Source organism: Silurus meridionalis, chromosome 24 (assembly GCF_014805685.1).
Source record: "Silurus meridionalis isolate SWU-2019-XX chromosome 24, ASM1480568v1, whole genome shotgun sequence".
Taxonomy (NCBI): domain Eukaryota; kingdom Metazoa; phylum Chordata; class Actinopteri; order Siluriformes; family Siluridae; genus Silurus; species Silurus meridionalis.
Genome location: NC_060907.1, coordinates 2399786 through 2414982, shown reverse-complemented (window position 1 = coordinate 2414982; position 15197 = coordinate 2399786). Strand labels below are relative to the sequence as shown.

Sequence of the window (15197 nt, the reverse complement as noted above, 5' to 3'; positions counted from 1 at the left end):
TGCTACAGACAGTTAAAGGTAATTAATGAGTGAATGTTGGCACGCACTGTAGATTCTTTTAAAAAAACAACATACGATTGAAAGCAACATGAACAACTCCATACTAAACAACTTTTGCATCCGTATCTGTAAATCGGGATCATTTGCATTCGGCATGTAAAATGTCCTGCGTCATTGTTCAAGGCAGATTTTATCTAAAGGATGTTCCAGAGAAGAGGAATTATAGGGCAAGTGTAGAGATTAAAAAAACAATAAAGAAAATGGTTAAAATAATTTCAATTTCAGTTTACAGTGATATTTTACCACATGGACATGAGCGATATTATATTTGAGGTGTGTTTGAATAAACTAAATAAATTTAATTCTTGATTTCTGTCACAGCCCTCGTGGTTTCTAGAGAACCAGTATCTGAGTCTTCAACTCAAATTCAAAACCGAAAAACAGATTGCAGAAGCAGAAACGATTCATTCAGTGTTTTTTCTTTTTAAATTTATTTCAATAAGCATTATTTTACAGTATTAGATATTTAACAATTTATTAGATCATTTTAAAATGCAATATATACATATATTTGTATATACAAAAAAGCAAATATATTGAAATATATGAAATGGCAAGTTGTGAAAAAAAATGCTAATGGGCTATGTATATAAAAGTATAATATTTAATAATAATAATAATAATAATAATAATAATATTAATAAAAAGTTTAAAATAATGTTTTTTTCAATGTCATCTTTTTAAAAAAAATAATTGCAAACTGTGATGCTGCAGCAAAAAAGCCTACGTCATGTCATCAAAGCATCATTACATCATTCATATCTTTACATCCTCTTCACCGCATCTTCAAAACATCCTCACAGCATCTTTGCAACGTCCTCAAATTATCTTTACAGCATCCTAGTAGCTTTAGCACAACATCCTCACAGCATCTTCACTACACCTTCATAGTGTCTTCAAAACATCATCACAGCATCTTTACAGCATCTTCACTACACCTTCATAGCTGTAGCACATCATCATCACAGCTTTTTCAAAATATCCTCATAGCATCTTCCCAGCATCAGCACAACATCTTTACAATGTCTTCACGTCTTCAATTTATATTTTGTTATTTTTCAGCTTCACTTAACTCTTTAGTGTTAACAATTTTATACTCCAGTAAAACATTCTCTGTAAAATCACTGGTTTCAACCAACTGTAAGTAACTGTAATAACTAAGTAACTGTAAGTAACTGAATGATTGTAGGAAACAGTCAGCCATTATATTGTACTTGTATAACTTTTTTTCCCTTTATTTTATTACTTTATTTTTGAATGTGAACTGTTCGTCTGCTCTACACCCATGGACTTGTATTTGGAGTAATGGTAAAGTGCATTCCACCACTTCTTGTACTGCTCCTTGATCTAAAACCAAAGCAAAACAGTACATGTTAGAACTTGTCTTTTATGGTTTGTAAAACACATACATGTTCCTTTTGTTTCTGTGCAACAAACTCGGATAAAAGACAACAACAACAACAAAAACCTCAAGAATTGGACAGTGAATGAGTAGAAGAAAGTTCTGTGAAGTCCAAATGCTACATTTTTGTCAAGAATGGTGCAAGAATCATGCAAGATGGAAAACAGGAGAGATGATGTGATCATGAAATGGCTATCATGAAATGGCCTGCCCAGTCACTGCACCTAAATCCTGTTGAACTGCTCTGGGATAAACTGGATCACAAGGCATGGCATAAGTGGTGCAGTGTTACAGTGGAGCATCTGTTACAGGCTGATCCTTATATATTAAGGATATTTAAGAGAAAAATGGCCCCATGTGAAGCAGAGAGCATTAAGATATGTAAGCCCTCAAAGCCAGATATGAATCATTGCCGTATACCGTGATAATTCAAAGCATTGACTAATTCAAGCTGTAACTGATGTAAGCAAGGCAAAACTGACAATGGATTTTCCTTATTTACATACCCATCATACGATCAGAATCCAACATACTGGAGTTACCTCACTATGTAGCATGCGTATTAGTAAATATATTATATATAAAACCAGTAGCTAATTGTCAGTCAACGTTAATCCCACTTCCGCTTCCGGTGTGGCGGCCATCTTCACGGTGTATAAATAGACGCCAGCTCCTTTTGTCCCTCGCCAGATTGTCTCTTCGGCTTCATGTTTGTTCATGTCTGCCCTTTTTCCCTGTGGAATATTTTACTTTGGTTTTTAAACTCTCGTTTTTTTCTGACTTACATTTTTTCCGGATTCAGCCGGTCCTTTTTGTGCTTCATTTTTACCTGCTCTCGGATGTTTTGTTTTTGGACAGCTTCGTGTCTGGGTTCTGCTCTGGGTCTCCAGGTTTGAGGTTTTGTTTTTGCTTCTTTCCTGCTCCTTTTAAGGGGGGTTCATATGTTTGGGACAATTGGGATTTTTGCCCTGCCTTCTCAATAAAGACTGCCTTTTGAACTTCAGCCGTGTGTCCTGCATTTGGGACCTTTCACTCATGGCCACTGACAGAACAATCTGGCCAATTATGAACCCACAGGAATTAAGGGAGTGTGTAGCCTCCCTGAAGCAGATCTGCATTGTCCACGACCAGCAACTGTGCAAGATTGGTTTGGCACTTCTGCAGCATGCTGATCAAGACCGTCAGGTCACTATGAATAGTTAGTCATGCCATTTGGACTCACTAATGCGGCAGCGGTTTTCCAGGCCCTCATTAACAATGTGCTGCGGGATAGGTTGAATCTGCATGTTGTTTTTACATCTGACATCTTGGTGTTCTCCAGATCTCTGGATGAGCATGTCAGCCACGTTCGTTTTATACTCCAGCACCTCCTCCACAACGGCCTGTATGTCTAAAAGGAGAAGTGAGTTCCATGTCCCTAGTACCTCCTTCCTGGGGTTCAGTCTTGCAGCAGGAGCATATGAATAGTTCCAGCCAGGATCCGAGTCATCATGGAATGGCCTAATTTAGGAATCAGCTGCAGAGGTTCCTTGGGTTCGCCAACTTTTTCCGGCGGTTCATTCGTGTTTACAGTTTGGTTGCTGCCCCTCTCCACCAACAGACCTTCTCCCCCCAATCTTTTTTGTGGCCTCCCAAAGCAGAGCAAGCTTTCATCAGAGTCAAGGGCCTCTTCAACTCTGCCCCAGTCCTGGTTTTCCCAGATCCCTCTCTCCAGTTCATCATGGAAGTCGATGCCTCCGATCTAGAGTTGAAGAGTGGGAGCTCCTGGCTGTCAAACTTGCCCTGGAGGAATGGCGTTGCTGGTTAGAGGGGATTGAGACCCCTTTATTGGTCTGGACAGATCACCGCAAACTGGAGTATTTGTGCACTGCCAAACACCTCAACCCTCGCCTGGGGATTTTTTCAGCAGGTTCAATTTCACCCTGTCCTACTGCCCAGGATCTAGGAACTGTAAGCCTGAAGCTCTTTCCAGGTTACACTCCACTGTTGAAGAAGGAGATCCCACCTCCACACCTATACTTCCCCCTTCCATTACGGTGCATGCCCTGGACCTAGACCTCGAGGCTAGGGTTAAACTTGCCACTGTGGACCAGCCAGTTCCTGAGGGTTGCCCTGCTAAAAGACTTTTTGTTCACACCTCATCTCTTTTTTGCCATCCCGGGGTTCCCATACTTTCTCCCTCCTCTGGCGGTAGTTCTGGTGGCCCACTGTCCAGAGAGATGCCCGGCAATTTGTACCCACCTGTCCTACCTGCACGCAACATAAAAACCCTAAGGTGCACCCGGTGGGGTTGCTATGACTGCTCCCAGTGCCTAAATGCCCCTGGTCTCATATTGCCCTAGATTTTGTTACCAGACTCCCTCTCTCTGCTGGATGAACAGTCATTCTTACCGCAGTGGACCGGTTCTCCAAAATGGTACATTTCATTCCCCTAGCCAAACTGCCATTAGCAAAGGAAACTGCTGCACTCCTTCTCCTGCAAGTTTTCCGTCTGCACGGTCTCCCTCGTAACATCCTCTAATTCACAGCCAACTTTTGGAAGGAGTTTGTTTGCCTTCTAGGGGTCTCGATCAGCCTCTCCTCTGGGTTCCACCCCCAAACCAATGGCCAGACTGAGAAGCTTAATCAAGAGCTAGAGACCGGACTCTGTATCCTTTGTGCCCATGATGCCTCCACATGGTCTTCCAAGCTGTTGAGGGTGGAGTATGGCCATTACTTGCTGCCTACCACTGCCACTGGACTATCGCCCTTTCAGACGGTTTATGGTTACCAACCCCCTCTATTTTCCAACCAGGAGGCTGAGGGATCTGTCCCTTCTGCATTGGCTCAGTTCCGACGCTGCCAACTCAGATGGAGAAGGGCCATCACAGCTCTTCTTAGAGCTTCCCAAAGTTATGCTCATTGGGGCAACCGGAGGCGCCTTCCTGCACCCCTTTACTGGATAGGTTTTCACTCAGGACCTCCCACTCAAGGCTGTGTGTCTTAGGCTTGCCCCATGATTTCTGGGACCCTTCCCCATCTCCAAGGTTATTAACTGGGGTGCTGTGCGCCTCAAACTACCCAAGGCCATGTTTCAAGGCCACGTCCTTGTTTCTCCCCTCAGACACCTCAGCATAGCCACTGACAGCTGATATTCAGAATTTAAGAGAAAAGTGCATCATACATCATAGAATTACACATGAGAATGTCAATTTGATTTAGAGGTAAGGGGGTACTCTGCCATGCTCCTGTTTAAATAAGCGAGTTCTCACCTCTTGGTTGAAGACACAGTGAACGATGAAAATGAAGGTTCCCTGCTGTGAATTGAAGAAAAGGAAGACGATATTTATCATTGTGCTGCTATTTGCAAAAAAGCCTAGGACCCAGGGGCAGCCAAGAATTACAAACTGCAGCAGGGTTTTAAGCACAAGGGTCCTACAGTGAGAGAGAGAGAGAGAGAGAGAGAGAGAGAGAGAGAGAGAGAGAGAGAGAGAGATGGAAATTCAGAAAGTTAGTATTTATAAAAACCTGTTAAACAAAATAAAATGAGTCAAGGTGTGTGACTAGTGTTTTACCGGGTTTGTTTCAGTTGTGTGACGGTTTTATTCAGGTTTGCCAAAGATTGCCTGAGGTTTATGAGGATCACACAGGAAAGCAGCAGGTTGATCTGTAAAAAAGTGATGGAAATAAACCAAATCAGCGAAATCATGGCACTTTGATCGGAATTTCTGAAACATATTTCACAGACACCGACCAGGCATAATATTATGACAATTGAGTAAATAACACCATCATAATCTCTTTATCATGGCACCTGTTAGTAAGTGGATTTATTTATTAGGCAGCAGGTGAACATTTTGTTCTCAAAGTTGATGTCAGAAGCAGGAAAAATGGGCGAGCGTAAGAATTTGAGCCAGTTTGGCAAATTGTGACGTATAGACGACTGGCTCAAAACAACTCCAAAACTGCAGCTCTTGTGGGATTTTCCTGGTCTGCTGTGGTCAAAATCTATCAAAAGTCTTTCAAGGAAGGAACAGTGTTGAACCAGCGAATCCAATAGACGAGCTCCGGTAACTAAAACTGCTGAAGAAGTTCAATCGATGGGTCACGACTGTTTTAGCAGCAAAAGAGGACCAACACAATATTAGGCAGGTGGTCAAAATATTATTGCTGATCGTGCCCATAAAGATTTGCCTGGTCGGTGTATAGAGTATTAATAGCTTATAGCGTGTCTGGTATTAGTTTGTGATCAGTTTGCTTATTAAAATCCTTTTTTTTTTTCTTCCATTATGCTTTCTGACTATTGTCACCTGTTTTAAGTCTACATAGAAAATCCGTTATTACATATACATTAATTTAAACCTGGTAGACCTGCTCTTTTAGAGACACCTTCTGACCGAACCCAATCTGGAAGGAATTCTTTTTACTATTGTTAGTAGGCCGTTTTTACATTGTGTTAAATTGTATTTGTGTGTAGGACTTACAGCAATAATGCAAGACACAGGACCCAGAAAGGTCCAGACAAAATTTGTGGTGAGCCAGCAACTGCACAAAGATAACGCAACAGAATTTGAATGAGAACAATATTTTGCGTACGGTGTCATAAGAAATTGAAGCAGATACAAGTAGAACAAAGTGAAAGTAAAAAAACATCAATCAGACTCTTACTGTTCTTCACTGTAGCTACCAGGACAAAGGCCTGAGGTCACACCCACCACAGCCAAAGGGATGACGTAGCCAATAATGATCATATATTTCCAGTTAAGCGTTTCAGTCTGCATTGAGCTGATCTTTGATAGGTTTTTCACAAAGATGTAAAGCAATATGGCCTCGATCAACATCCACACAAATGCTGATAAAAAGAGGAAGTGTGTGATACCAGCCAGGACCAAGCACATCTGAGAGGGACAACACACACACACAACATATTTTAAAAACAAAGTATCCGAACTTTACAAATACTTAATATTTGTAGAAGAGCTGTAGATAAGCTTGGATGCAGAAAAGATATCAATGCTTCCACTGCCAGATGCAGGGATCAGACTCCCACTTATGACATCATCATCTAAGGACAAGTCACATTACGTCAAACTGTCTGAGAGAAGCATAGCCTCTATAGGATAAGAACATCTTCCCAGAAGAGTGGAGCTTATTATAGCAGCAAATGGGGACTAAACGTGGGACGTTCATACCAGTCTCATGCTCAGGCATCCACAAACCTTTATTTATATAGAGTGTGAATAATTTGCACTCACCAAGTTGTTTTTCTGTACATCCTGAAGGTACTGCTGTGTGAGCAGGAAAGTGATGTGAGCAAGAAACAAGCTTAATGACAAGTTGAGCAGAGCCGTGTTGGTCACTTTGGTGCCTCGTTGACAAAACGTGAGAGTTAATATAGTCAGGAAGAGGAAGAACAATCCCACGGACACAGCCACTATGTTAATGAGATTCATGAGAGCATCGTCGTCACTCTTTTTAATCTGGAAATCAAAAACACATCAGTTTACATTACAGCTGGCAGTTATGAGGCCACTTAAGGCCACTTTTTCCCCTCTCCTCTGCCTGCTCCGTGCCAGCCTGCCTCTGGATGGTGTTCCCTTTAATTAGAGGCCTTGAGATTCATGAGGAGCTTTGAGGATTTGGCTTTAGGCTGCTACACTGACTCAGGAATACAGTTTGCTTCTGATCTCCATCACTGCATCACAACATTGTTTATCTGGACATTTGATGCCACCCAGATGAATATGAAGTTCCTTCTTGAGTCTGGTTCCTCTCAAGGCTTCTTCCTTATGCATTTCAGGGAGTTTTTCCTTCACCACAGTCGCCACCGGCTCGTTCATCAGGGACAAACTTACACTTATAAATGAATAAGATGTTCTTTATATCACGACATTACCTGTGTGAAGCTGCTTCGAGACAATGTTCATTGTTAAAAATGCAATACAAATAAAAATGAATTGAACTAAATTGAAGTCCATTCATTTTTTTATTACAATAAACTCAGATGAATGTTTGAGTTTAATGTGTTTATCTTAAATAAGATCCAGTTCCAGTGAAGTTCTGTAAAGTTCGAGAGTAGGCTTTTGTTCATCGCTTTTAAGACATGATTCGAAATGCAGTTTTGAAACTCTGATCACCATCATGGTTCTCTGTTATGTTTTTTCCCCTTTTTGTTCTGTAAACATGCAACAGTCCTCTTTATGTTAATGTAAAAAAAAAAAACATTTTCCATACAGTTTCATAAAGTGGATTTGCACGTTTACAAAAACCAACCAGGGTTAAAAATCTAAAGCCAAAATCAAGCCTGGAATGATGGAAGGAAAAACAGAGCACTTTGAGCAAGTGTGTGTGTCTGTGTGTGTGTGTGTGTGTGTGTGTGTGTGTGTGTGTGTGTGTGTGCGCGTGTGCAGCAGCATTGCATGTTTACAGAAAAAATTTAAAAGAAAGACATAACACCAATCCATCAGGTTGATTTCCTAAAACCATTATTGTTGTCTTCAGTGTTTAATGATCTTCTTGCATTTCCGATTCATGTTTTAAGGGGTTAAAGAGCAAAATGCTGCTCTTGAACCTTACAGACCATTTACTGGAATTACAATTGGCTGTCACCTCTGCCTCGTTCATTAGGGATAAACTCATTCATTTCAAAAGCAAATTTTCAATTTATTTCTGTAAAGCTGCTTTGTGACCATGTTAAAAGTGCTATAAGAATACTTGGAGGTTTAGATGACTGCATTTTAAAGTGTCTGTCTTTATGCCTTTTTAACCCCTAAACCCCACCCCCTAAACCCCACCCCTAAACCTGGGCTGGACATTTTTTCATATTATACTATTCATTTTGACTATAAGCAGAGAACAAAACTTTCTCAGGCTAAAGACTGGTAGTTCTCAAACTGTTTAACAACTAATAATGTTGCCTTTTACCGCAATTGTTTATGTAAAAAATAACACATGATCTTACATTGTCTGGGTCGGTTTGCATGATCATAGCGAAGGTCGACAGGTGAACACAGGAGCACACTGTGTATGTGCTGTTAATCTCCGTGGCCATACAACCTTTTTCAATCCATTCTGTTTCATTCCAGTACACACACGAGCGATTAGCTGAAGCTGTGAACTCCTGCACAAGGAGAAGTTACAGTTGCATTTTATCTGTCAAGAGTTTATAGATGATTTTACCAAACATTAACATTGATTAACTGTATTATACAAATAAAATAATATAAAAATACTGATCCATGTCAGGGGTCATCACCGAAACTGTGTCCTGCTCAGTGATAAACATGATGGAACTATGATACATAACTATTAACCCAAAGTTCTCACTAAAGATATTCAAGTCCTCATATACAGTGTATATAGATATTTATATATTTATTTGTTGGTGCCTCTAGCGTATATATGTATGTGTGTGTGTGTGTGTGTGTGTGTGTGTGTGTGTGTGTGTACTACAGCTAGTATTCTAATGCTAGTATGAAGCCAAACACATACCATGTAAATCCTTATTATCCATAAGGAAAAACTATTGCAAATGTAAAAATATCAGTGGAAAACAAAATCACAAAAAAAAAAAAAAACGGCTGTTTCCAAAAATAAACCAAAGCCGAACTGCAGCTGCGATATGAACGAAAGCTTAAGAGAATTTCTGAGAATAAAACGTTTGGAATTTTTATTGTCGATGCTGTAAAAAGAGCACAGTTCAGCAGATTTTTGTAGCTTATTACATTTTAGATCTTCTCAATGTGTGATTGTTTATTATATCTAAACCCATACTCACTAAACGTAATGATTTTCATAAGATAATAAAACAAAAAAAAGAAATTAATAAAACTAGTTCTGCAATGTAAAAAAAAAAAAAAACGGCTGTTTCAAAAATAAACCAAAGCCGAACTGCAGCTGCGATATGAACGAAAGCTTAAGAGAATTTCTGAGAATAAAACGTTTGGAATTTTTATTGTCGATGCTGTAAAAAGAGCACAGTTCAGCAGATTTTTGTAGCTTATTACATTTTAGATCTTCTCAATGTGTGATTGTTTATTATATCTAAACCCATACTCACTAAACGTAATGATTTTCATAAGATAATAAAACAAAAAAAAGAAATTAATAAAACTAGTTCTGCAATGTAAAATAAAAAAAAAAAGAAATAAACAAACAAACAAATAAATAAAATCTAGTAACATTTAATCCAATGAAATCATGTGTGATGAAGATGAAGTGAAAAGGACTTGCTTTGTGTCTGAAGGTGAAGTTGACTGGAGTGGTGAGGGTTATGTTGGAGCTCTTGGGCAGTGTAACGGAAACCACAGGGGAGATAAAGATTTTAATTGTGCTGGTGTTTGTGTAGAAGAAGCTCGGTTTCAGGACATTGGCCATGTTGGTGTAGCTCATAAAAACCACAGATGCTGAACCTGACAAAAAATTAAATAAAAAATCAACCAGTTTGGAATTTGTGTAAAATAGTAAAAAGCAGTATTCATTTTAGTAAAAAAAAAAAAAAAAAAAAAAAATTATATATATATATATATATATATATATATATATATATATATATATATATATATATATATATATATATATATATATATATATATACACACACATACATATATTTGAAAATAAACAGATAAACTTTAGAGACAACGGTTTATGGTTAAGTTTGGTATGTGCTTTTGAAACATCCCTATTCCATATTCTTTTGGGAAGATGTTCCGCTAGATTACTACATCCTATACAGTTCTGGAGAAAAAAACACATATGGCTGGAAAGGTCAGGTGCCCCAATACTTTTTAGCCATATAAGACAGACAGACAGACAGACAGACAGACAGACAGACAGACAGACAGACAGACAGAACTTGAGTAATTTCCTTCGTCTCTAGATAGGGGGTGCATGCCTAATGTCATAAATGTATACATAATGCAGGCTTTAAGACTAAAATCCAAAATGTACCACTCAAAAATAAAAATTGTTTTAAATTAATTGTGTAGAATTCAGCATCTTACATACACACAGAATCATTATTCTTCCTTCTTTTATTAAATTTTGGGTTTTATGGAGTATTTTGGCGTGGCCAAATTGAAATCAGCTTAAAATTAAGTACAGCTATTATTATTATTATTATTATTATTATTATTATTATACCACTACTCATATTTTACAGGTATTTCTGATCAATACCATGATAATAATAATAATAATAATAATCCAAGGTTAGGTTTGTAAATGTAACTGTAAAATAGTTGAATAACAGCATTAAAATGACGTTGAGGAAACTTGTAAAATAGCTATCTGATTTTGTAAGGAACTGGACCTGGATGTTACTATGGTTACATGTGTTTATAAGCAGCGCATTCATTCAGAACACTGATTCAACTGACAAACGTATACTACCCATTTGTTCAACGCTCTAAACTCACACCTGAAGTAGCAGATCTTTTGCTCTGGGAATAAAATTGACAAAAATTAAGTCTGATGTAACATAGTAGAGATTTAAGATTATGACTGTACCGTTGTTTTGCTTGGAAATCTCGATGAGATCAATATTCAGGGAAGAACTGCTTGCATTGAGCGGAGGGATTTTAATCAAGCTGGTGTTTTTTCCAACCGTAAAAACTTCAGCCTCTGGAAAGATCCATAAATGATACAATTAATAGATTATATAGAGAAAGTTTGGTACAGGCTTCGAAATGTTAGAAACCTTCCATACCCATTTGATCGAGCTGAATACGTGTGGTGTTCTCGGTCTCTGTTGGTGCCACTAGCGAAGACACCAGTTTCTCAGTCACAGTCAGTACATTATTTGCATATTTGATTAGCACTGTGTTGTCGGTAGAGTTTTTTGCATCGATGGACGTTGTAACGTTCATGATTGTGCTCAAATATAATTCCACAGTCTATCAACAGTAAGAGAGACACTTGGGGGTGACACATTCACATGCAACCAGCATCCGGGAATTCAATAAACACATCAAAAATATATCTTACCTTTGGTTGTAAAGGTTCATTCAAGTTGTCTAAAAGTTGGCTGAGATTGCTCACAAAGCTCTGTGCACAATCAGCTGTCTAGAAAATCATCATCAACAACAACAACAACAACCAATCACTTTTCATGTGAATTTAAAAAGTTCATATCATTTATTCAAAAACATAATAAAAGAAATAAATAACACTCAATCTGGGACATTTGAGAAAGTGAGAAAATGACATTTAATATGTATCTAATTTATTATTGATTATTTCTAGCTTAACTGACTTGCTACATTTTACTTTAGTTATTAATTTAGCTTATAGGAACAAGCTACTTAGCAAGTGCCACCGTCACACATCAAAATTAGTAGCAAGCTATTTCTTTTTTCTCAGAACTTCACAACCAAATGTACTACCATCGCAGCAGAGTAACACTTGAATTTGAAAAAAGCTTCGCCGCAGTTGACCACTATCCGCTGTATCCGAAGGATAATACAATTTCACTCCAGAATTTCACCCAGATAACTTTATTCAGTGTTGAGTGACATGTACAAATGCATAGCCACTTTTGAGTGAGTGAACGTTTTCTAATTGGCATTTGAATTTAAATAAATACATGAAAATGCTGCTGAATGTGTACTAATGGGATACTAAGAAATTGACTGTTTGGGGGCATCATAGCAAATTAAACACGTATTTAAAGATTTCACCACCACCAAAAGAAGCGAAGTGAAATACTAATAATTCACTTTATGTCACTTTACAAAGCCAGGGCTGTTTTATTCCATCTTACCTTGCAACCTGAAGGCACTGTGAGAACTGGAAAACAAAGAATGAGGTTAGAAATGCTGTTTTTTTCCCCATGAGTCATGTCTTGAGTCTTACACACTACCGCAGTACAGTACCGCGTCACCCCGCAATGGCTTTTATGATGTGTTTTTAATAGCAGAACTCGTACCTGAGCATCCGTAAGAGTCATTACTCATTAACAGGTTAGGCACTAATCCAGGATTACACACACAGCTCCCAAAAACTGTTCCACACTGAGCATTTGGTCCACATGAAGAGTTGCTGCACACTGAATGACCTGTGGACATGAGGGTTACTGTTAAACCCCAACAAATAACCAAACTGATCTCTCTGACTTTCACACTGATAATTTCTGGACTAGTTTGTTTAGATGTACACTGCCTGGGAACAATGTTGTACCAACAATATGTATAGCATCCTAATAATAAGTACCATTGAATGATCGAAAATTCAGAGAACGACTTGAGAATAAACTAGACATAAGAAAAATCAATGCTAGCATAATCAAAAAGAGTTTTTTCCTCACGTGTGGCGTAAGTTTGTTTGGTGGGCCGAAGGTAGTAGACAGTGAATCCTTGGCTGCAGTTTATATAATTCGTGTAGCTGATGGATGAGTTGCACGTGAATAAGTTGTAAACAGTGAGATTGTGACTGGTGGTGTTTATGGTGCTTCCACAGGAAGTGATGACCTTGTCTCCACCGACACTGGTGAAACGGTACCAGCCCTCATTCAGGCTAATGTCACTTCTGGTATTGGACATGGAGCAAAATCCAACATTCCTCCATGGATCAGATAGGGTTTTATAACTTGGACAAAAAGCTGAGGAAGGCATACACACATTTGTTTAATTGATCTTAATGATAAGTGAGAAATCCTTTTTTCTTTGGTTAAGATTCAAATTAAGATCAGTCACGTAAAAATGATCCATTTAATCAATGAGTTTTATTCCTTGCTTCATAACTGATCACTCATAACCAGTCACACATGCAACTGAGGGATATGAATGGAACAAATATTTCACAAATAATAAACAATTCGATAAATAAGGAAATGTCAGTTTAGCAAATTAGTTCACGGTTTATGTAAATGGAGGAAAAATAAATAAATAATGTAAAGTGGATTTAATTGGGAAAAAAATGAGTACAAATTAAAAGAAGGATAAAGTCTTATTAAACTTACAGTACTGAGCCTCGACATTGGTAAATACCATCAGGTGAATGAGGGCAAAACCTGTAAAAGTAGCACCAAAAACATTCTTAGTTTATTACTGAAAGAAAAAAATGCACAGATTTAAAGTCAGAGTAAAGAATAAGCAGTGGACACGTACCTAGCCACAACGAGCTCATCTTTCTGATTCCTGCCCGGTACTGAAGCTTGGTGAGACTGTGCTGGTACACAAAGTCAGGTGAGTTCAACTGTATACGGGTGATGACATCATCAGCACCAGGACCAATAAGACAGCAGCAGGAGCTGAGTGTGGGTGTCTCCTATCTTAGTGTCTCATAGTTAGTATCACAGACAGACAATTTTAAGAACTATTTATTAATTATAAAAATATATTAACTTATAAATTGAAAAAAAGTCATCAGTGTTCAAGATCTCGAATCCCTTTGTGTAATTATAAAGTGTAATTAGGTTATAATCATGTATTCATTCAAAATAGAAAATAAGTTTTGAAATATTTTCACTATTTTACAATCAAATTGAATCTGAGCTTGCCTCGGGAGCCTGGGGACAGAACGACGTGTAACCAAATTATTTATGAGCTTTCTATGGCAATGCTGTATCCATAAATTTCCATTTGAGGGAACAAACAAACAAACGAAAAACAAAAAGCTCTTCTCTTCAGCCAGGATTAACAGCAATATGCCAGGAAAGTCAGAGCATAGTCAAATGTTGTGGTTGTGATCTGGAGTCTATTTCCCTCTTTCTGTGTGTTTTCAGTTTAACAACTCTACCTCTATGAAGTCGTCATTGTCTTTTTATTCAAAGTATACATTTACTGTTTTATACACATTGTATTTGTAAGTAAATAGAGCAGTTTAAAAAGCCTGACAAAAGTGGTACTTAAAAGGTTGACGTTAACAGTATATTTTATTTTCTATTTAATCTGAACTTTTGTCATCTTGAGCTAACTTACATTTCTAGAGTGAGACACATGTATCTCATTCTTACAACTGAGCATCTATGGGGTTAAGAGTCTTGCTCCCTAAGTAGCAGTTTGGTGCGGCAGGGATTTGAACTTATGACCTTTGAATTCAAAACCAAATGCCTTAATCCAGTGCTTTAGCCACTAAGCTACCACCTTCCCTACCACCCTCAGTAATACGTGACTCCACTATTCATCAAAAAGACTCTGCAAAAACTCATGACAAGGCTTCAGATTGGTGCAACTCATCACTCAACTCATCAAAAGAATGATCACAGGGAGATTGCAAGTTTAAATTCTGATGAATCTGTAGCTACAGGGAGGAAAGAAAGAAAAATGTGACTTCGCTCTTTGGGAGTCAAAGCACACAGATGTGTAAAAGGTTTGATAGCACTTTTCTCAGAGTGGGTCACCTTGGTAATCTAAGTGTCTAGATTCTTTTGTCAGGTTATTGGGAATTAGCAAGTGATCAAATTAGCTTGGGTATATGTAATGTAATGTAATGCAAGAATGAAAGAAAAATAAACAATTACGTGGAATGTATTATACTTGCTCCTTGAACATGGTCCCAGTATCTCCCATATAACTCATAGCTTTAATAATGTAAATGTAAATAAAGTGATTTAACTTTAAACATTGAACCGATCACCTCCTGAAACTATTCAATTTGCTGAAGTGTTTGATTCAACAACCTTAATTAAAAGAAAATACTTCACACATTAACATTATTGTGGATGGAACTACTACTGACTTCTTGCTCTTGTTTACCATTTGGTTCTCTGTAGAACCCAATGACTACCTCTTCTAGCTACATCCCAGCTCCACAA

The 15197-nt window shown here is 38.0% G+C and overlaps 1 protein-coding gene across 1 annotated transcript; it reads right to left on the bottom strand.

The window, feature by feature from the left end:
• Nucleotides 1–671: 671 nt before the first annotated feature.
• On the bottom strand, nucleotides 672–13624 carry LOC124378353 (adhesion G protein-coupled receptor E3-like). The gene is made up of 16 exons (XM_046837973.1): nucleotides 13549–13624; nucleotides 13401–13451; nucleotides 12747–13040; nucleotides 12369–12497; nucleotides 12204–12229; nucleotides 11429–11506; nucleotides 11151–11337; nucleotides 10952–11065; nucleotides 9674–9852; nucleotides 8403–8561; nucleotides 6697–6921; nucleotides 6110–6339; nucleotides 5926–5986; nucleotides 5017–5108; nucleotides 4714–4876; nucleotides 672–1407 (listed from the first exon to the last, which is right to left on the bottom strand). Exons 1-16 carry the CDS (start codon nucleotides 13565–13567, stop codon nucleotides 1303–1305), a joined length of 2112 nt encoding a protein of 703 aa, XP_046693929.1. The 5' UTR covers nucleotides 13568–13624; the 3' UTR covers nucleotides 672–1302.
• Between the last annotated feature and the right edge of the window lie 1573 nt (nucleotides 13625–15197).

Excerpts from the sequence above, each read along its gene's own strand:
- LOC124378353 (XM_046837973.1), bottom strand. Across the intron at positions 11,066-11,150 it reads TATTCAGCTCGATCAAATGG|AGGCTGAAGTTTTTACGGTT; the intron begins GTATGGAAGGTT and ends GGATCTTTCCAG. Across the intron at positions 8,562-9,673 it reads ACTTCACCTTCAGACACAAA|GAGTTCACAGCTTCAGCTAA; the intron begins GCAAGTCCTTTT and ends CTCCTTGTGCAG.